A 22,242-nucleotide genomic window follows, 5' to 3' on the forward strand; every position below is an offset into this window, starting at 1 on the left:
TGACATCTGAATGCAGCTGTACTCTCTGTGGATCTGCTTCCTATATTTCAGAAAGCTTTTTCTGCGTGGTGTGTAAATCAGCGCTGCAGTGAAGGCTGTGGTCTCCGCGGTTTTAATTAGGTCAGTCACAGTTATAAAAATAAACAAGTAAGACAAATGCTGATCGCTGTAATATTCTTAAAACAAGTAATAAACTAAAAATGTTAACAAAATAAGGAAAGCTATTAGTATTCGCAGAAACAATCTCGGTGATCATTGTTCAGCTAATTAAATACTTCAGTTGGACTTCCAGATTGCTTCCAGATATGTGACTGAAAAGCCATTCCGTTATATAAGCATGTACTCTTGCAAGGAGAATTGCACAGCCTGGAAATCTGTAGGGAATTTTACAATATTTCAAATAATTCCTTATTTGTAGTGGGACTCAATACTCCTGTAATACAGTACTAACAATATTCACATTTTGTTCATAAAGAAATCACTTGATGGAGCTGGGAGAACAGCTAGCTGCCATGGTATAGATGTGAGGTGCCTCGGTACCCCCTAAAGAAGTACCTAATGATAGAAGACCTCCAATGTTCTTGCCGTGCCCTAAGATCCTCTACTGTTCTTCTGAGCCTGGGCGTTCTCCCTGATCGCCTGCTGCCTTGAGAAAGAATTGGGAAGCGGTGACGCCTGATGCTGGGCTTTGAGGCTCGTGCTGCTTAACAATGTCCCTTCTGCGGGCTAAGGAGAATGGTGGGGATCCGGTGGGCTTTTCATTGAGCTTCTCCGAGGCTTGGAACTCAGAGTTGGGGAGGAGGGTGAAGCTTGCCTCCACAGTTGCTTTGAATCTCAAAGGGGCTTTGGCCTTTGGAAACTTGACGTCTCAGTCGAGATGCCGGACTTCCCTCTTGGAGAGAAAAGCAGAGTTGGTGGCAAGTGCAGTGTTTGGGTGACTACCGAGACATGCTGAAAGTTATGGTTTCCTATTTAAAACTTCTTGCAGTTGGAAATTATGGAGGGGGGACATTGGGTGCCTTGTGTGCTTTGGTTTCCTCTACACCTGTGGAGCGATCCGGATCTCTGTTGAGATGAGTGCTGGGAAAGAAGCACATACAAAGTTGTGCCTGTTTTCTGGCTCCCTCCCGTTGCTTTCCCTTTTCTTTCTCAAAAGTCCTTGACTGTTGAAACGAAATTGATGGTGGGAAGGACAGGCTCTGAGAGTCTCTGTACGCAAGATGCCTCAATATGTGTTCGTCAAGTGTGGGGAGACGCAATATAAGCCAGGAAGCATAGTTTAAAAAGACAGAGCCAGTGGAGATTGCTCCTCAGAGGATTTGTTAATTTCATCTTTGCCTCCCTGAAGGCTCTGTCAATTTCCCCTCTCCAGTCTAAAACTGGGTGGGATGGCAACCAGAGGGCAGCGAGGAATGGAAATGGGCTGGAGCTGCCTTCCGGAGCCGGGCTTTGACCAGGAGAGATTATAATGGGCTGAAGTTTCCCTTCTGGCATTCCACAGCCCCCTCACACAGCTCCAGTGCATAGCAAAGCCTTTGCCCTGCCCCCGGCTCTGTCTTTTTAAATTACCCTTACCGGCTACCATTGCATCTCTTGACATGTGTTCTTCATGTGTCAGATGTCTTGCGTAGAGAGAGCCTCAATTGTCCTGTGGCACTGGATTAGGAGAAGGCTCCTGGAGAGGAGCTGCTCCTTGAGCTTGCATGTTGCTTGCACAAGCAGCAGCCTTCCTTCCTATTAACAGCTGATCTTGAAGGCTTTTTTTGTGCTCGAGGGGGCTGAATTGAGCAGGCCTGAGCTCCTTAGGTCTTCACTCTCAGGCTTTGTGTAAACCAATAGTTACACTGATGTTTCAGCCAGCAGGGTACTGGCTAGTAGCTTTGGCAGAGGTGCATGCCCTAGCCAAACCGAAGCCTGCCACGACTGAACAGCAGTTCGGAGCTTCATTACCTGAAAAATGCTTCAGTTTTATTGCATGTGTTGATCACTTAAGGGGAAAGAATATGGCGTTTATATTCTGTCAAACCTCCCTATAGATGGTGGATTTGTAAGAGTTAGTAAAATACTACATTAGAGGAAGATTAACTCAAGAAATGACATGGATTGTACAAACTGTACAGGAGCCTGGGACGGTGTTTTTTTCTTTTCTTTTTGGCTACTCTTGTTTTTCATGCGCATCTCTTCTAGGTATCAGGAGAACATAGTAAATGAATAACATCATGAATGGATCTTTGGGTTCTTTTGCAGTTTTTCCAACTGTGTTTTCCCCAGTGCGTCCGTAAGGTATTTGCTGAAAAACAAATCCCATTGTCCCAAGAGAGCTGTGGTTCTCCTTCCAGTGGGCCTTTGGTAGTAACTTATTCCATATGTTTAGAACCCTTTGGGTGATAACATTTTGCCAAAATAATTTGCGTTCCCAGTTTCCTAAGGCTGAGATCATTTTCCTTGGATTTGTTTTCCTGATCATTTTTGAAGAGTTTGTCAGTTTAATAAATCTTCTCCGTAATATAAGGAAAAAAACAATTAAGTCACCAGCAATCCATTTGTCTTGGCCAAAGATAATACATCAAACAGAAGAGCAGCCAGTGTTACAGTAGAACTTGGAAACGGCGCTAGGTTGGAAATCACGGAAGGGCCTGTGTGTGCTACATTTGGGATGAGCTGTTGGGCAACTTAGCAAAGAATGAGACTTGGAAGTTAGTTCTTTCATAAGTAGTAGTTATGCTATTGTCAGGGCCAGGAATTTGCAGTTGAAAAATGGATTGTGATGGGTGATTAGCTCTCTTTTTGGAGGTTGGGAATTACTCTTGTATGTCATAGGCTGATGGGGTGGATTAGGATGCCAGCGAAGGTCATTGGGTGCCCTTGGGACAGTCATCTCTCGCTTAGCAAATTGGAGGAAAAAGAAAACCATGTAGGCTGCCTGAGCTCTTCAGAAGAAGGGCGGAATATTAACTTGACCGATAAATAGAGTGGCTCTTGTAGTCCTTATAGTACAGAGGTTAGAAAGTTGGGCCATTGCTGGGGTGGCTTGGGATGAAATCACTGGTGACTTTGGCCCAGTTGCTCTCTCTCACCCTAGCCTATCTCACAGGGTGGGCATGGGGGAGGCTTTGTTGTTTTTTTCTAAGACCTGTTGAATGAACTAAGTCTGTGCCAAATGTTTCGTAATTTCAGTGTTGGGTTTGGAAATGCGTACTTGGACGGATAGGAGGAATATTTTCCAGAATATCTCTGAATTTTGTCAACATTCATTTTTTTTTTTTTTTTTTTTATTAATTTTTATTGAATTTTGTTGCAACATATAACTTACAATCATAAACATCATTTCAAGTCAGATTAAAAGTTTAGTTTACAATACATTATTAACCTTGTGTTCTTGAGAATTAACAATAATATCTCTTTATGATGACTCAAATATACAGTTAGTTTAGTAGAACGAGAGGTAACCATTGTTTGTTATAACTTGGAAAATTTTTGAGTTGGGCTGCAAATTGTGTTCTTCTATATATTCCAAGAAAGGGAGCCATTTATCAATAAAACCGGTATTTTCTGTGAAACGCTCTGCATTTTGTATATCGTTGCTTATTTTTTCTAAAATAAAGTGATTCCAAACTTTGGAGAACCAAGTCTCAATTGTTGGTAGTCTCTTTGATTTCCAGACTGTTGCAATAGTACTCTTAGCTGCAATAAAGAGTGATGCAATGAGTTCCTTTCTGGTTTTAGGGATATGCAAATTTCCCCATAGGTCTAGAAAAATCATTTTCGGGTCAAAAGGAAGTTCATAATTAGTAATGTCTTTAATTTTCATTAATATCTCCTCCCAAAATTGTCTAATTTTTTTACATTCCCACCAACAGTGGGCAAAGGTTCCCTTTTCGCCGCAATTTTTCCAACATTTAGGGGACGATTTATTAGATATCAATGCTAACTTTTGGGGGGTTAGATACCATCTATGTATCACTTTGAAGGTTTGAAGTTTTGTTACAATGACTTTTGAGGTAAATATGCCAGATGACCATACCTCATTCCAAGCCTCTGAGGATTCCTCAATCGAGCAGTCCTTACTCCAGCTATTTTGGCAACTTAATTGCTTGTTCTCCGTTGCGTTTAATAGTATTTTGTATAGACGAGCTATCATCCCTTTTTTTTGTTGTGAGGAGGAATTTAAAATTTGTTCAAAATCAGTCAGAGGTTCTTTCATGATGTTCCTTAGTTTTATTTTCTCCGTCATGTGCAAAAGTTGTAGATAGCTAAACCATTGTAGTTTACTTTTTAGTTTTCTCTCTATATCTACCTTCTCTAATAGTCCTGACTGTGTGGTGATGTCAATTAGTCTGGTTACTTTTGCCTGTCGCAGTATTAGAATGAGGGACCGGTCCCACCCCGGTGAGAACCATTCTTGATTTATAAATGATGAGAATCTGGATAGTTTTGGGACTAATTTGCTCTTACTTTGGTCCCACGTCTTTAAAATAGACGATATCACAAGACCGGTTTTAATATTTTTTGGTCTATTAATTGGTTTATTCCAAATTATATCTGTGATGTCATAATGCCTTAAAGAGGATTGCGTAATTTTAATCCAATCCGGCAGAGTTGAATTAGATGTTATTTGCAAGAAGTTGGCCAGTCTTGCTGCTGATTGGTATAGTGATAAATCTGGATAGTTGAAACCTCCATTTAGTGATTTCCTCCTCATAGTATTAAACGCAATTCTCGGATGTTTGTTTTGCCATAGGAATTTATTGATCAGTATTTGCCATTGTGCTATTAGCGATCTGTTTATGGTAAGAGGGATCGCTCTAAACATATAGAGAAATTTTGGTAATATAAAAGCCTTTATTAAATGAAATCTGTCATACCACGTGAGTTTTAATTTATTCCAGTTAGCAATGTCTGTTTTAATTTGATTTGTTAATTTAAGATGATTCAATTTTACCAGTTCATTTAGGTTAGGAGAGATATTAACACCTAAATAAGTTATGTGTGATGGAGACCACTGATAATTATATAATTTATTTATTTGTTGGATCATTTTGCTATGGATATTAATGGCAAGGTAATAAGATTTTGTTTGGTTAATTGTTAATCCTGATATTGCTCCAAAATTTGTAAGTAGGGTTGAGAGATAGGGCAGCGAATTTAATGGGTCAGTTATGTATAACAACATGTCGTCTGCGAACAGGCTAATTTTGAATTCTGCGGAATTAACTTTTATTCCCTTTATTTGATCATTTTCTCTGATGGCAGCCGCGAAGGGTTCAAGGGCAAGAGCAAATAATAGGGGAGATAGGGGACATCCTTGTCTTGTGCCTCTTTTTATATATATGTTTTCTGAGTGCATAGCATTTACTTTAATATTTGCTATTGGTTGATGGTAAATTGCTCTAATTATATTTAAAAAATTTTCTCCAAATTCCATGTATGACAGTGTTTTTAAGAGGTATGATAGTTCTACCGAATCGAAAGCTTTTTCGACATCTAATGATAACAAAATAGTTTCCATGCTGTTGTGAGTACAATGATCTATAAGGTTTAGTGATTTATAAATATTATCTGTAATGTCTCTTTTTGGTATAAATCCTGATTGATCTGTATGTATGTAGTTAGATATGAATGTGTTTAAACGATTCACTATGATGGAAGTGAAAATTTTATAATCGTGGTTGAGCAACGATATGGGGCGGTAGGATGCTGATTTCAAAGGGTCTTTTCCCTGTTTGTGAATCACAATAATGTCAGCTCTCTCCCAGGTGGGAGGCATTTTACCTACATCTAGAATTGAGTTGGCCAAATTAGTCAGATGTATTGCTAATAAATTTGTATATTTTTTATAAAATTCTGCCGGATAGCCATCCGGTCCTGTTGCTTTATTATTTTTAGCATTTTTTATTGCATTTATTGTTTCTTGTATAGTGATGGGTTTGTCAAGAAGCGTTCTGTGTACTTCCTCTAATTTCTTGAGACTTTTTAGTGATTTTAGAAAATAGGCTATTTTCTTTGGGTCAGGATTATTTGAAGTATATAGTTGTGTGTAATAGTCTTTGAAGACCTTGAGGATTGATTCTGATTTATATTGTATGACATTTTTGCTGTTATAAATTCTGTTGATATTATTTTGTGACCTTCTTTGTTTTACTTTGTATGCTAAAATGCGAAGAGTTTTGGGAGAGTTGGACCAGTGTGTCTGCTTAGCAGCCAGCAACTGTTTATATATTGTATGACTTTCCAAGGTCTCTAAGATTTTCCTTTGCGTTAGGAGCTCACTATATGTTTTTTTACTACCTGTTGACTTGTGTTTGATTTCTAGAGCCTTAATATTATTTATTAACTCTTGCTTTTGTTTCAGTTTTTCTCGATTGATTTTTGCTGTAAGAGCTATTATGTGACCTCTGGTCACTGTTTTTATTGTGTCCCAAAGTATGTGCGCCCCAATTTCATTAGATAGGTTCTCTGCAATAGCTGTTTCTATTATTTTCCCAATTTCCTTAGTTGCGTATTGATTAAATAATAAATGCTTTGGTAGGCACCATTGATTGCTTTTCTGTGTCTTGTCATCTAGGTTGAGTGTCATTGTTACCCATGCATGGTCTGAGATTGTATTATTTCCAATTTCTATTTCCTCTACCTTGTCTATAATAGTATTGGAGCTTAATATGTAATCTATTCTTGTATATGTGTTATGTCTTTGTGAAAAATATGTAAAATCTTTTTCTCCTTCATGATAGTGTCTCCAAGTGTCTATTAAATGATATTTCTTTAAAATAGCTGCTAATTTTGTTGTTTTGTGTATATTTTTTGTGTTTTGGTTATTGAAGTTCGATTTATCTAATTGATGATTTATTATGTAGTTTAAGTCACACCCGATTATTAAGTCTCCTTCCTGAAATGTAGTTAATTTCTGCAATGCTTCCTCTATAAAGTCTAATTGGTGTATATTGGGAGCATATAACGAGGCTAGTGTAAGTTTGTGTTCCCCTATTTTCCCTTTAACAAAGATGTATCTACCTTTTTTGTCTTTGAGAGTTTTTATTTGTTGAAATTGTATATGTTTTGCAATTAGGATGGCTACTCCTCTTGATTTGGAATTACCAGGTGCATGGTATTGTGCTTGTAGCCACCTAGCTTTCAATGAATCAGTATTATTATATCGCAAGTGGGTCTCTTGTAGAAAAATTATTTGTGCTTTAGTATGAGCTAAATTCGAAATCACTCTCCTTCTTTTAACAGGATTTCCCAAACCTCTAACATTGAAAGATAAAGTTTTGATTTTAGAACACATTTCTATCCTTGATTGTAATAATTACTCAAGTTCTATTCTTGTTTTCTATATTGTTGTTGACTCACTCTATGTTTTCCGACTTGGCTTATATTTTATAGTCTGAAGTATAAACTACTACTGCAAGTTGAATTTTCCCAATTATAAGCAGGCATACATTATAATACCGGTTTTTTTGATTAATCCGTCTCAAAATGAAAAAAAAGGGGAAATTATTTAAAAAGGTATTGCTATTATCACAATATTTTCCTTAGTGTGCTGTTTCAAAGATATTCTGTTTAAACCACTCTCTTCAAAACGATGTATATATATTATTAATACAATTCTTCTTTATTCTCCTTGTATCATAAACCTTTCAAATTATTTAGAGTACAGTCCAATAAAACCACTTGTATCTCTTCACCTCTTAGTACTGTTTTAATTCCTCTCTGTGTAAGTACCTCGTAGTGTTGTTCTTTCTCCCTTTTATGACCTTTCCTTCTCTTGGTTTCCTATCTTCGTTGCAAACTTTGAACTGCTTGTATTCGTCTCTTTTTTTTTTTCCCTCCCCCTCCCTATAACCACCCTAACCCCCCTCCCTTTCTTATACCCCCTCTCTCCCCTTCTATACTAATGAACTATATCAATGAACTATAGAATATAGATTTTTATTACTTTTACTTTTTTTTTTAAATTATTGCTATTATTTTTTTTATTTATTATTATTTTTTGTTTATTAATTTTTGTAATATTTATATATTTTTTTTTAACAAATATTGTTTTTTGTTATAAAGATTGCTAACTATATAAATCTATATGACTGATATATGCAACTAATTAACTATTCCAACACCCTCCCTTTTTCCCCCTTTTCTTCCCTCCCACCCTCACCCCCACCCTCACTCCCTCCCTATTACCACCTTGTACCGTAATGAACTAAACGTATCACTTCGTTGATTATATTATCAATGTACTATATTCCTATTAAAATTTATTCAAGGTTAGCCCTCTCAAACTGATGAGTTAACTTCACTCACCGGTTGTGGAAATCAACCTCCCTCCTTATCCACTTATGAGAGCTAAACAGATCTATATGAGCTATGTTAAGAGCCCCCCCCCCCCAAACCTCTGAGTTTGTACTTCTATCTACAGTTACACCACTTCTTATTTAAACAGGCTGTTATACTATCAATCATTTTACCAATACGTTGAGAGACAATGATGAGATAATTCAAGTGTCTCTGATGGGGATCTTGCTCCCTTTCTGAGGGGATAGTAGTTCAGAAGATTTTCTTTTTTGGTTTTGCTTGTTCGTCTCCATCGGCGTTTCCAGCCCGACTGCGTTTAGTAACTCCAGTCCCGTGTCTATATCTGTTGCTGTATACCTTTTGCCTTGATGAAAGACCATAAGTTTGCATTGATCCAGCCATTTATATCTTCTGTTCGCTCTTTGCAGAGTCTCAGAAATTGGCTTGAGTTCTCTTCTTTTGGCAAGTACTTCCTTTGGCAGATCAGCAAAAATATATACCAATTTGCCTTCACATTTGAATGATCCTCGTGTTCTGGCTTCTTCCATTATCTTTCTTCTTGTTCTTTGATCTGGTATCTCGATAATTATATCTCTCGGGCGGTCCTTATTTTTATTTTGGTGATAGGGTCCCACACGATAGGCTTTTGTGATATAGGGATAGACTCCTTCCTCTAGCTTTAATTGCTTAGCAAGCCAGTTGGCAATAAAGTTTGTGAGATCTGTGTTATACGTATGCTGTTCATCTATCCCCCTTATCTTAACCTGATTTTGCCTGGCATTTAGTTCGAGTTTCATTAGTCTGTCTTGTTGTTCTGTAATTAGTTTTTGCATGTCTGTGACGTCCTGTAGAGCTTTCACACTCACTTCCATAGCTTTATCAGCTTTATGGTTAACTGTTTGTAAATCGTGTTTTATGTCCGTGAGTTGTGTTGTGATCGGATTAATGAGTTTGGCCATTTGATCTATAATGTCTTGCTTTAATTGTGCTAGCTGGGGGTCCAAATATTTTTCTGGTTGATTTACCTCAGTCGCGCCGTTTTTTACAATGAGGTCCGCCATTTTAGTTTCCTCCGTCTTGCCGCGTTCCTTCCCCTTCGGCTCTCCCGGGGTCGCGAAGAATGTTTGTAAGTTTTTCACCGCTTTCGTGTTGTTTTTCTTTTTCTTGATGGGGTTTGTAAGCATTATTTTCTTTTACTTTTTCCTTCTTGTGGTGTTTATTGGCAGGGTTTGGGATCAGGAGGGTCGGAGCGCTCTTAACATGCGTCCATTCCTCTCCGCTGCGACGCCACGCCCCCTTCTGTTGCCAGACTTCTATTTTTGATGTTTTTAAAAAACTACATTTGCCTGATCTTTTCCCCCTCTCTCGCTTCAGCGTTTCCTGGAGGCTGCCATGCAAAAAACGTCAACATTCATTTTTTAAAAAAAAATGCTGTTTCCTGACATTTTTTCCCTGATTGGCTATTTCAATCCCATTTTTTTTTCCGTTTATGAAGTCATTTTGTTCCTGGGAATAGCTACATGCGCAGTCATAGCTATTGGGCGGGGGGGGGGGGGTTACATTATTTTGTGAATGGTCACAGTGCAATGTAGCCAATCAGATCAGGTTATGGCTTCAGATTATAGTCACATGACTATAGTTTCAGGTGGGTAGCCGTGTTGGTCTGCAGTGGAAGAGCAAGATATGCATGCAATAAAAGCATCTTAATGACCAGATTTCCAATATATGAGCTTTCGAGAGTCAAGGGAGCTTTGACTCTTGAAAGCTCATACCTTGGAAATCTGGTTGGTCATTAAGGTGCTATTGGACCTGGATCTTGCTAGTCATGTGAGTGAATCCAGCCAGTTGGGAATCATGTAGTAAGAAGGTCGATATTATGTAGCCAGGTAATTTTGGACATTTGCAGCAATCATTGACAAATATCCCAAAGGTGTGTGCTTTTTGATGAGGCTGAAAACATTTATCAGTAAAACTCTCTTTTCCGTTAAGCCCTTGAATAAAAGCTGTGTAGTATTTCAGCAGATACATTTAAGACCTCACAGCTCACATAAAATCAGGACTATTTCAAGCACGCTGTTTGTTTATCACAAAGGAGGTTACATTGGCCTGAGTGTAGCCATTTATAATATTAAATAGTAATAACAACAACAACAACATTCTATTTATATACCGCTCTTCAGGACAACTTATCACCACACTCATAGTGGTTTACAAAGTCAGTGTTGTTATTATCCCCACAAACAGACACCCTGTGACGTAGATGGGGCTGAGAGAGCTCTGAGAGAGCTGTGACTGACCCAAGGGCACCGAGCTGGCTTCAAGTGGAGGAGTGGGGAATTGAACCCGGCTCTCCAGATTAGAGTCCCGTTGCTCTTAACCACTACACCAAAGACCAAACTGGGGCTGTTCTATTTTTTAAAGTTAGTTTTCATGTTATTCTCCATGATGAGACTTAGAACATCATTTTTGGAAAAATAAATGTTAAAAATACTTTTGGAGGTGAAAGGAAGTGTGAAGTAATTTTTCTCCCATGGCTGAAGGCAGGGTTGGTCCATAGTTTGTTTAGACACTAAACCCCTTTTATTAACCGAGTGGCATCATAATGATTCCTTTCCGCTCCTCAGAAGTCCTTTAAAGGCATAGCACTATCAGTCTCTTTGCCAAAATTCTCAGTTTGCTGGGGTATATGAATAGTTAACTTTGTAGGCTTTTCCATCAAACACTCTTGGGGCTGTATTATTAATAGTTTGGGAACCACTTACATAATTACTGCGTTGTTTTGGCAGCTCTGGATTTTGTGGAGCAACTTCATATTTTTAAAAGTGATGTCAGCCAAGGGTGTACTATGTAAATTGGTATGAACCTCTGCCACAGAGGAACTAGAATGGGCAACTGAGCCCTGGTACAACCCCCAGGTTTACCTGGGTTCTTGGGCAAAACATGGTCCAAGAGTCACACTTCATCTCCTGGTGATTTTAGGGGTGTAGTACATGAATTCTCAAGTGCATCCGTGGCAACGGGGAGGTAGAAGGTAATGAAAGATGTGAGGAGCAATGAAGTTGCAGGAGCCATGGAGGATGGTGGCAGCAGCGTCTAGATCTGAGATCCTAGGGACCAGGCATTTGTGGTCCCCTCCCATCTGTGATTTGCCGGAGAGGCCACCAATACTGTAGTACTCAATAGATGCTAGCAACTGTTACGCAGCATGACATAATACTGCTGTACCTGGCAAATAAGTATAATTTGAGTATTTTGTTTCTTGCTTCTACTTGCTCGTTTTCCATCTCTGTTTTATTTCCATCGCTCAGCTTATTTTTTTTACATTTGGGTCCTAATTGCATGCATCTTTCCCTAATTAGCTTTATTTCTGTTGTCACTTAGACCCTGAAGTATTTTGCAACGAGGGGTACAGAAACTGGATTCTTTTCCTAACTGTTCCGTAAGTGCTGTGCCCGAGAATCGTGCTTAATGTGGTCTTTTCCAATAGCTGGAAATGTTCTAATTAACATTTCCTTCATTCCATCACAGTTTTCTTGAAGGGGCCGCTGCTTTAGCACTTTCCCAAATGTCATTTTAAATTTGGTCTCTTGGATACATCACATCCCTTCCCTTTGTTTGTGGTTTCTGTATTTGCAGAATGCGCTTGCAATTTCACCTTTCGATGTCTTTTCAATGAAGCCTTTTTAAAACAAGGAATTATCTGACTTACAAGCAGGGCTTTTTTTCAGCTGGAACGCAGTGGAACGGAGTTCCGGAACCTCTTGAAAATGGTCACATGGCTGGTGGCCCCGCCCCCTGATCTCCAGACAGAGGGGAGTTTAGATTGCCCTCTGCGCTGCTGAGCGGCGCGGAGGGCAATCTTAACTCCCCTCTGTCTGGAGATCAGGGGGCAGGGCCACCAGCCATGTGACCATTTTCTCCGAGGGCAACCCACTGAGTTCCACCACTTCCTTTCCTAGAAAAAAAGCCCTGCTTACAAGCAAAAATTAAATGAAATCTTTGCTGTTTGTTCATCATGGAGACATTGAATCCAGTGGCTCCCTTCCACGAAGTCTTTCTTCAACAGAGAAAGTCTTCTATTGGAGGAAGACTTACAGTGCAATCCTAAGGAGAGTTACTCCAGTCTAAGTCAATTGAAATCTGTGAGTTTAAGACAGGAGTAATTCTGTTTAGGATTGCACTGTTAGCGGGCAGTGATTGTTCGATCAAGTTGGGTGGAAGAGAATAATTGGATCCATTCTGACAGCAAATTGCTGTATAAAGCTTGCTAGAATTCTTGCAAAGGATGCTACAGGTTGAATTTTGGTCTGACCAAACAAAGTTGATCTGTTGTTCTTAGGCTACACACTCAAGAGTCACTTATTAATAGAGGTCAGCTGGACCTTAAGTGGTAGGACACTCTACAGACTCTTTATTTGTAAATGTAAAATGCATTGGACCATGGGGATTCTAGTTTTTTAAAAGTATATATTTATTTAGAATATTTCTATGCCACCCCTTCAGAGCCCTGCTTAAGGTGGCTTACAATTAAAACACACAGCATTAAAAAAGCTATTAAAAACAAGCCATTAGACTTAAGCAGCATTAAACAAAAGCAGACTGTTTAAAAACGTATAAGATAAATCCCCTAATTAAAAGAACGAAATGATGTGTTTTAGCCTGGGCCCTAAAAGACAGTAAAATAGGCGCCAGGCAAGCCTTAAGGGGCAGGGGCGTCCCAGAGGTGAAGTGCCACCTCAGAAAATGCCCTGTCTCTAATTGCCGTTCTCCTCAGTTCTGAAGGTGGGGGCACAGAGAACAGGGCTTGAGAGACAGATCTTAGCGAGTGTGCTGGATAGTATGGGAGGAGATGGTCCTTCAGGAAACCTGGCCGCAAGCTGTTTAGGGCCTTGAAGACAAGAGCCAGCCCTTTGAATTGTACCTAGAAACTAGGTTGCCAGGTCCCCTTACCCTCCTGGCGGGAGGGGGTCCCAGTGCCTGCCTTCTTTGTGCTCCAGGACCCTCCTCACATGTGTGCGGCCCCGCCAGTGCGATGACATCACTTCCAGGAAGTGACGTCATTGCACAAGGCTGGGGAGCACGTGTGCGCTTTGCTGCGGGCGCTTTGCTGTGGGCTCGATTCAGCCTGTTTGGGGCCCAAATTGGCCCACAGTGAGTGCTCTCGGGGCAGTATGATGATGTCAGTGCTGTCATCATGCCTTGGGGGCCCGTTCCCTGCCTTTTGCCCCGCTGGCCAGGTAAGCGGTGATGGGGGGCAAAATGTGGGAGCAGGGGATCCCTCGCCCTCATGGGGGGAATGGGATCCCTACTGGAAACAGATGGGCAACAAGTGTAGATCTTTCAGCGCAAGGGTAATACCTGTAACCTTACAAGTCGACCTGGCGGACTTAAGTCAGTCCTTTCCTATATTTATTGGTATAGTTTGCATTAGAGAAGTCGTGATGTTCCTGGCTGCCTCCGGCTTCCACAACCTGAAGCCATTTTGGAAGTTTTGCAACCCAGCCTTGCATCCTACTCATGTTGAGGATCTGGTTATTCTGGCGAAGCGGACTTCCAAGCCTAGGTTTCGAGGGAGAGAGACCTGAAAACACCCTTTGCACACTTTCTTTCTAACCAGGATGCCCTGAGTTGTGTATCAAATTTAATTTTTCTTGGTGTTGTGGACGTAATTTTGCTATCACTTGCAGTGGATTTGGAACTAGATATTTGCATGCGTCTTTGTCATATCTGCTAAAACATTTTGGCCTCAACTTCGTAACTCAGAACCACCTGGGCTTCTTGTGCTCTCAAAGGCTGGAGTCCATCATGCCTTGCTCAGAATAAATGGGCTTCTTGTTCTTTTTTCGTATACGGGATACGACCCATCCTGTTTATACCACAGAAACGTCCCAGCGGAGAACATCTTTGTATTCTCTCTGCTAAGCTTGATTAAAGGCAGGGTGTTTTTGTAAAAGTCTGAGCAGATTTTTAAAAAAAGAACAAAGAGGCTTTGGCCAAAGCTTTTAACTTTTCAGAGAAGGATGGCATTGAACTAAAAACACGTGTGCATGCCGCACATATGCATGTTTCCTGCGAAGGTGTTCCGTAATTTTTGTAAAGACATCACTATTCAAGTAATTAAACTGTGCAAAAGTGACAGGATTCTGAACCAGTTCTATGAGCTTTAGAAGGGTTGCAGACTAAAGTGTGGTAGAAAATGAGAAATGGACATAAGAAATGGATTTTTTTTTGTAAGGCATTTGTGGAGAAACACATTTTATAGTTTGGGAATCAACAGTGAATGGTTTCTGAAGGCTGGTGTGGCAAAGAGGAATCTTCTTGTGGGATTTTTTTTGCACAGCATCTACAATGTTTTTGTATCATCCTTCTGTTTCTTTGCCAATAGTCTCCATATTGGAAGTTTAGATGGTTGCACCTTTAAAAAAAAAATCTGGAATGAATATTTCAAAAGCTGGTGTGGTGGGCCCTGTCTCGCTCCCACACCCTCCATTGCACCTCAGATCCTTGTCTGTCAAGATTTGCGTTCAAGCTGTATCACAGCCGACATTGGTTGACAGATGCGTAAGAACAGCTTTTATTTGACTCCACAGTGACATATGAAAGCCAAATCAAACTGAAAAAACTTAGCTCTCCAGCCAAATGTTTCTGCTTAAATTCCTTTTTGTTTTGAAAAGATTTCTATTTATTTTCACATAAAAGGCACAGACAAATAAATAATTGTTCTGAGGAGAGTTTCCTGCTTTTTTTTTTTTAAATACGGCAACACCTGGAGCAACAGAAATCTAAGTTAGCATGAATAGACGGCTGTCGCGAAGCGTATATATCGCTAGGAGCCTGCCCTCTAATCCCTATGCTTGCCACTCACTCAAAGTCTGCCCTCCCCCACTCCCCCACTCCCCTTCCTTCCTTCCGCTGCATGAGTCCAAGGCCAAAATATCAATGTGATGCTATCCTGGATGCAGGGCTTTTTTTCTGGGAAAAGAGGTGATGGAACTCAGTGGGTTGCCCTCGGAGAAAATGGTCACATGGCTGGTGGCCCCGCCCCCTGATCTCCAGGCAGAGGGGAGGTTAGAACCCTGAACTCCCCTCTGTCTGGAGATCAGGGGGCGGGGCCACCAGCCATGTGACCATTTTCAAGAGGTTCCGGAACTCCGCTCCCCCGCGTTCCAGCTGAAAAAAAGCCCTGCCTGGATGTCTCCTTGGACTCACAGACCCACAGTCAAGGATGATTAAAGTGTAGTTCAGACATAACAGTCAAGCTATGGAAAAGAGCAAGAGTCCAGTAGCACCTATAAGACTAACAAAATTTGTAGTAGGGTATGAGCTTTCGTGAGTCACAGCTCACTTCTTCACAAAAGCTCCTACCCTACCCCAAATTTTGTTAGTCTTATAGGTGCTGCTGGACTCTTGTTCTTTTCTGCTGCTACAGAGAGACTAACACGGCTACTCATCTTGATCAGTCAAGCTATGGTTTAGCTGTAATGAGAATGAGGTTTGGGTATCCTTGGGCCTCTGTACTCTCTCCACCCTTCTGCTTGCATCGTACCCTCCTTGCATAAGGTGACTTAATGAAAGAATTCTGGATTTGTAACAAATCACAGTTTCTCTTCATGTCTGAATTACAAACCTTGGTTTCTGCTCTTCCCTCCAAATCAAGATTCCAGGATACGTTTAGAATCCTAGTTTTGAGGGAAGAGCACCGGCCATAGTGCGGCTCTAGAAGCCTTTATCTGGCTGCATGAAAAGGGAGAGGCAGGGAGTGTGTGAGCATCGGATCCCCCAACCTGATCTAAGCACACTTGGCTGAGCCTTTCAGTGCCAATTGCATAGCCAAGCTAGAGGTATGGGAATTCTAAAAGGGTAACTGGCACCAATAAATCAGTGTTATCTTGTGTTTTCACCTGTCTTGAGATTACAAGTCCTCCATGATTTGTGCTCTGACATCATTGTCTGAGTTTTGAATTTTTCCGGTGTTAAAATTGATGATAGTTCATTAAAAATCTATACATATAGGATATCCTGTGCATTTGCCAAAGTATTATTTAATTGCTCCAGAGAGAGGGTTTTGTATTCCTAGTGCAAGAAGTGGTTTATTTTCTTAAGGCTGTTTCATCATTGTGCCTTTCTAATACAGCTACCGGGCATCCTTCCCTGGACTGGATGCCAGATTTGCACCCAGCTTTAGTTAGTCAAATAAATAAAAATTATTTTGATGAAAAGAACCAGTTAATTCTTTAAATATTTATACAGGCAGGTGTTTCATTGGCTTTTATTTTATTTTAAAGGGATGATTGATGGAACCTAGGGAGAAATCGGCGGCTGAAATTTGCCTCTCGATTTACTGCTAATGCTCATATGTCAGGCTAGTTAAGGCTTTGCTTCCCAGCAGAATAAAGGAAGTAGCAGCAAAGGGTCAGCTGTCTCCTTGGGAGGGATCGAGACACACGCGTGCACACATTATTGGCGGGGAGCGGATTCATTTTGGGTTGTCCTCATGACACCGGGTTTCTGCATACCGAGAGTTTAGATTCTCCCCCGTGATTTGTTTCTACAGCAACCAATGTTTGTGTTACTACCCTATTCCTCTGGCCCTTGCAGGCATGCTCTGCGAAGGCAGCCTCCTCTTTAGTCGCAGCAGGTGGCCGGCTGACTTACAAGTTTAGAGGGCAATAAACATAATACCTCTCGGAAGAATTGGCTTTGTGAAGGAAAGGGGTTTTCTTTGTGCAGTGGAATGAGATCAAAAACGAAATGTCTGACCCAGAAATTACATTGAGCGGAACTTGCGTGAGCGAGTCTTTGCGCTCAGAGAATAGGCAAACGTTAAACGGATAGGCTGCCCGCCCCACTGGAAAATGGGTTAAAAATAGCAGTGCCTGCTGATAATGCTTCACGTTTTGCTTTTCACGAACACCCTGTGCCTTTTTTGTACGTTCTGAGAAGTCCTATGTCCAGTGAGTCAAAGCTGTGCCTTTCGTCCCGTATTCTGAGCAGGGATTTCTCTTAAAAGTGTCTAGGGGGAGGTGGGAGGGGGTGAATAAAGGAAAGCTGCTTATTGTCAGGTTGCATTTTCCAGTCCATGATCTTTGCAGCACAGAAGCCCTTTGATGGTCCTTTCCAGGTCTCTGTCAGGAAAGGCTTCATTTCAAAGGCATCACTCTTGACACAGAGAAATTAAATAGAATGACACAATCAAGAGTCTTCTTTGGATTCAGTCAGAGAGAGACCCTTTGGTGTTTTTGGGTAAACCAACCAAGACATAGTGGCAGTAATACCATATTACTGACTCAGTCTACATTTACGGTGCAAACAAACAGAATTTAAAGTGGTTTAACTGTGATGATGGAGCTGGGCCTGGGCACAGTTTGAGCTGATCTGCTGCCCACCCAAATGACCTGGACATTTTCTGGACTAGCATCTGCAGGAATGGCTAGGGGTGAGGGTGGGCGAGGAGGAGGCTTGGAAAAAACCAGCTAGCCCACAGAATAATCCCTTGGCAATAGTTCTTGCTCTGCCAAGTACGGAGGGCAGCAGGCTTGACTCTCAGTGTCTGCAAGACTTGCTCAGATGGTGCCGTGCATCTTCTCAGTTTTTCACAGCAGTTTTGAAAGCTAGATGGTGAGTAACCTCAGTTCCCTACCTAGGAAGTGAGGATTACAGATTACACCACATAGCCCATAGATAAACTGAGTTTCGAAGCCTGCCCCACACTTCGCCTGTGCCAGCTCCCAAAGGTTCACGTGGGCGGTGGTGTGTGGGTTTTTTTTCCAAAGTGGCCCTGCAAAAGCCTAAGCGGATGGACTTTGAAAGCTCTTCTAATTTAGCCTTTCATGCTGCCCCAGTTCACCTGCATGAATCCTGGATCAGTTGCTAGTTACATCAGTGTGCCTTTTATGAGGTGTTCGACAAATGATGCTGAGCATCGAAGCCGGTTGTTGTGCTGGGGTTTTATTGCTTTCTTCTTGGCATGCCATCTAAGAGAAAGCAGGCCACTTAACTCAAGCCAAGGGCAGGAAATAAAGACCGTGATTTTCAGGGGTCATGCAAAATGTGGAAATGGCTCCTCCATCTGAGCTCCTCATGGTTAGAGCCTGAAAACAAAACATTTATGAAAAACAGCAATCCGTGACTTTGTGTCGATCGTAGCAAAGAGGGTGGGGCTCCTAAACAGCTAAAATAAATCAGCAGAAGAGTTTCTGATGTGCCTGCAGGTTCAAAGCACACCTTGCACCAACTTCTTTTATTGATGGGCTAGGCAGAGGTGATGCTGCAGAGCGAAAGGTGTGGGCAGGTGCTCCCGTTGACAAATCATCAATCTCCTTTCTTGGGAAAGCAGAATTGATGGCACCGATGGACACTTGGAGCTGCCTTCCATGGAGTCTGTCAAGATCAGTCTTGTTGGCTCTGACCGACGGGCGCTTCAGGGTCTCATAACATCTATAAGCTGGATATGCTGAGGGTTGAACCTGGGACCTTCTGCTATATCAGTACTAGTGCTGAAAATTTTTTGGAAGAGTGGAAGTGGCAATAAAGCCAAAGAAGGGCCCGATAGCAGTGAGAAAGGGAGAGAGGGAAGAGGGAAGGCGGTAGAAAAGAGCTGGGGTAGTAGCAGACTGTAGGTAAGGAAAGCAGGAGGGGGCAAGCAAGACATGCCTCGTGGCTTTTGGCTGTCCAGTGGCTCTGGTGTGTGGCAGTTGTGCTTAGGAGCTTGGCTGGACCTGGGACCTTAGTGTATGCCTAGCCACTCTGTAAAAGATGAGATTTCAGATGCATTGTGCTTTGTTGTACAAAAACCATTGCAAAAGGGGGGAAAAAAGAGAGAACAAAGCATCTTTGTCTGGTAGTTGGTGGCTTAAGAAAAGTGTTTCCTCTGCCCCTGTTGCCTCAAACCACTTGCAGAGTTTGGCATTTTTCAGTGCTTGGGGCCAACATCATAAAATTTGCCTCCTGCTTCTTCTTATGACCTTAGTCTGGATCGGCTAGAAGATGCATGGGAGATGAGCTACAGTGATTCACTTTCACGGCTGGGTCTGCTGATTTGGTAAATGACGTGTTTAGGAAAGAACGCAGACTCCCCATTCAGTAAGTCTGAAAGAGGACACAAATCCATTTGTGTCTGAAAGCTTTGGTTACAGTTGAGTGACTGCCCTTAATAAACCCTGTAAGTAATTAATCAAGTAAATTGCCACTTGCCACTGCTTATGTGTTGCACTTTCCAAGTTTGTTCCCAGCTCTTGCTGAGTCAACAGTCCTGTTCCCATGACTGTAGTGACTCATACTCCAGATTTTGCTGACAAAGATGACTTCCATTTTTTGTGAGCTGCTCTGCTTATCTTCTGTGGTTTTCTGCTTATCTTTACTGAGGTTTTCAGTACCCCGTGGTCATGTTGCATTTCACAGGACAGGAAATTCTGGCTGGTTTTCCTGACCTTATGATTGAAGAGTAGTTTTGAAAGGTGACCATATTCATTATTTAAAGAAGACCCCGGGCCTCCCACCTCCCTCCCGCCGACTGACACCCACAGTTTCTACTGCTACGTTGAATGCTACCCGCAGCCAGAGTATCTTGATCATCGCTGGAATTGCTTCATGGAAAATGGGACCGTGGCTGCTGCATTTCTGTTCAAAGTGTGATCAAGTTTATTCCAGAGTTAGGGTTGGTAGTTTGCACAATCGGAGCCCTTGTCACAGTTTAGTCCCCTTTCAGGGCCTGCCTACTCTTGTTGCTAAATTTTTAGTTTTCGTTTGTAGGAAGCTTGCCAGTTAGAAATCCTGTGAGTCATCCGATTTAGATCTTCGTGAAAATTAATGACCAGATGGATAAAATAATGCATGCTGTCATCATGCTGCTTCCTCTGCACGTTTAATGATGAGAGCAGTGATGGGGTCTGAGGGGCATCCGTTCAGGTCTCCACTCCGCTATGAAGCTTTATTGCGTGATCTTGATCCAGACACTCCTCCTCACAGCCTAACCTACCTCAGAGGGTTGTTGTGAAGATAAAACAGAGGAGGAGGAGAAAACCACATTTGCCACCTTGAGCTCCTTGGAAGAAGGATAGGCTAAAATAGCGTGAAATCAGAAATATAGCCACTTAAATAAAATCAAAAATATCTGTGTTGGGTGGGGAGAACTTCCTACGGTCAACAAACTGTAGGGTCTATGACGTACTTTATGAAAATGGAAATGCTGCACACAGTAACCTCTAGCGATATGAACGGTTCTTTTCTTGTTTGTGTTTTAGAGGATTATCCTACTGGAACTTGGCTGGGAGATGAAAACAATCCTGAGATGCGGGTGCGCTGCCCCATCACGGCTGCAGACATGCTACACATCAGCACCAACTGCCGCACAGCCGAGAAGATGGCGCTGACGTTACTAGATTACCTCTTCCACCGAGAAATCCAAGCCATCTCCAACCTCTCTGGGCAAGGAAAGCATGGGAAGAAACAGCTAGATCCTCTCATGATTTACGGCATTCGCTGTGAGTTCGTTTTCCTCTCTTGCCATAAGCACATATTTTAAACGACGCTCTTGGCCAGTTGAGAGGGTCAAGTGAAGTTAAATCCGTAGCAAGTCTAGATTAAGACAGTTTCTCATTGCTCTTTTATGGCGTGCCTCAGGGCATCCCTGCCAAGTATTACATTGAGTGCAGGGCTGCAGAGGGGCTTTTCTCCAGGAGTCTTACTATGAGGGTGAAAACATGGCTATCATCTCCCAGAATTGTTCTGACATTTTAGCCTTCATCACAGTCTCGCTGGACACAGTTTGAAAATGACATGAGACTTGACTCAGGGCAAGCCGAACATCATGTTAAGCGGTGTGCATAAACCCCGCATGTTGCCTGGGTAACATACACACATCTTGCTACTGCCTCCTTCCTTGCCTTTTTTTTTTTTTCCATGGAGCCTGAGGGCAGAATCCTGGTTTAAACAAACTTTGGTTACTTGCAGTATGCGATGCAGGTTGCCCACGTGAACTGAAGTTAACCCACCCACCTCGAGCCAGGATTCAAAGCCGAATTAAGCTCTGTTTTAGAATTCAGACTTGAAGGGGGAAACTAGGTCCCGTTAATCAGGGTGCCTGCATTTTTACATTGCAGGCAACTGGAGTTTATTTTAAACCAGAATCCCTTCACAGTGCTCTGCTTGGGGGTGGGGGCGGGGAGTGAGGCGCACATGGCAACAAGTTGAGTTTGTGCAGGACAGCTTACTGTTGGCTTAATGCAATGTCAGAACGCAGCCCAGCTGCTTTTTGCAGTGCTGTGGGTTTAACAATTGCAAGATTACAGTCTAAATGGAAGACTTTCTGAGCCTGGGAAAGCTCTGCATATCAGTTTTCCACTTGTCCCGATCAGAAATTTGTGGCTACACAGTCAGTTTTCTCTCTGTAATTCCTGAAATCAGTGAAAATTATACTAGAATGATCTTCATCTGCCCCAAATGATCAGATTCCATTTTTACAGCTCTGCAGAAACGGGGGGTTTGTGTTGCTTTACCTCCAGGCAGATGTTTTGTAAACTTCTATTTAAGGAAAGTTCCACAAGGACCAATTAACATTGTAGTGCGCTTCAGAGCTCCCTTGCAGGGACAGCCCAAGTCCTGTTTTCTGTTTAGAATGTCACTCTGAATTCATGTTAGCGTTGCAACTGGAGAACATGCCCAGGTGTAGCACACATTCCTGATGTAGAAAGCAATTGAAACAATAAAACCTAGTGGTAATAATAGCTGTATTTGGAAACACAGATGTTGCGCAAGTATTTCGCATAATGACAGACTGGATCTCTGTTTCTGATCAGCTCGAAACAGGCAGTGTAAATGGTCTGGCTACTTTGGCTGCTGCTTCCAAGTGAGACGAACATTTACTGCTTTGTTTTCCATGCGTATCGTTTCAAAGGTGAAATCTCTGTCATGTGGAAATGCACAGAACCAGAGCGGATTTTGTTGCTGCTCATA

The 22,242-nt window shown here is 41.7% G+C and overlaps 1 protein-coding gene across 1 annotated transcript in view; it reads left to right on the forward strand.

Annotated features, from left to right (window-relative positions):
- Positions 1-22,242, forward strand: part of BANP (BTG3 associated nuclear protein) — a 175,981-nt gene that overhangs the window by 46,833 nt on the left and 106,906 nt on the right. The window contains exon 8 of the mRNA XM_055000228.1: positions 20,532-20,771. Coding sequence (XP_054856203.1) covers positions 20,532-20,771 — 240 coding nt within the window. The remainder of the gene's footprint in view (positions 1-20,531; positions 20,772-22,242) is intronic.

This window comes from Eublepharis macularius, chromosome 16 (assembly GCF_028583425.1).
Source record: "Eublepharis macularius isolate TG4126 chromosome 16, MPM_Emac_v1.0, whole genome shotgun sequence".
Classification (NCBI taxonomy): domain Eukaryota; kingdom Metazoa; phylum Chordata; class Lepidosauria; order Squamata; family Eublepharidae; genus Eublepharis; species Eublepharis macularius.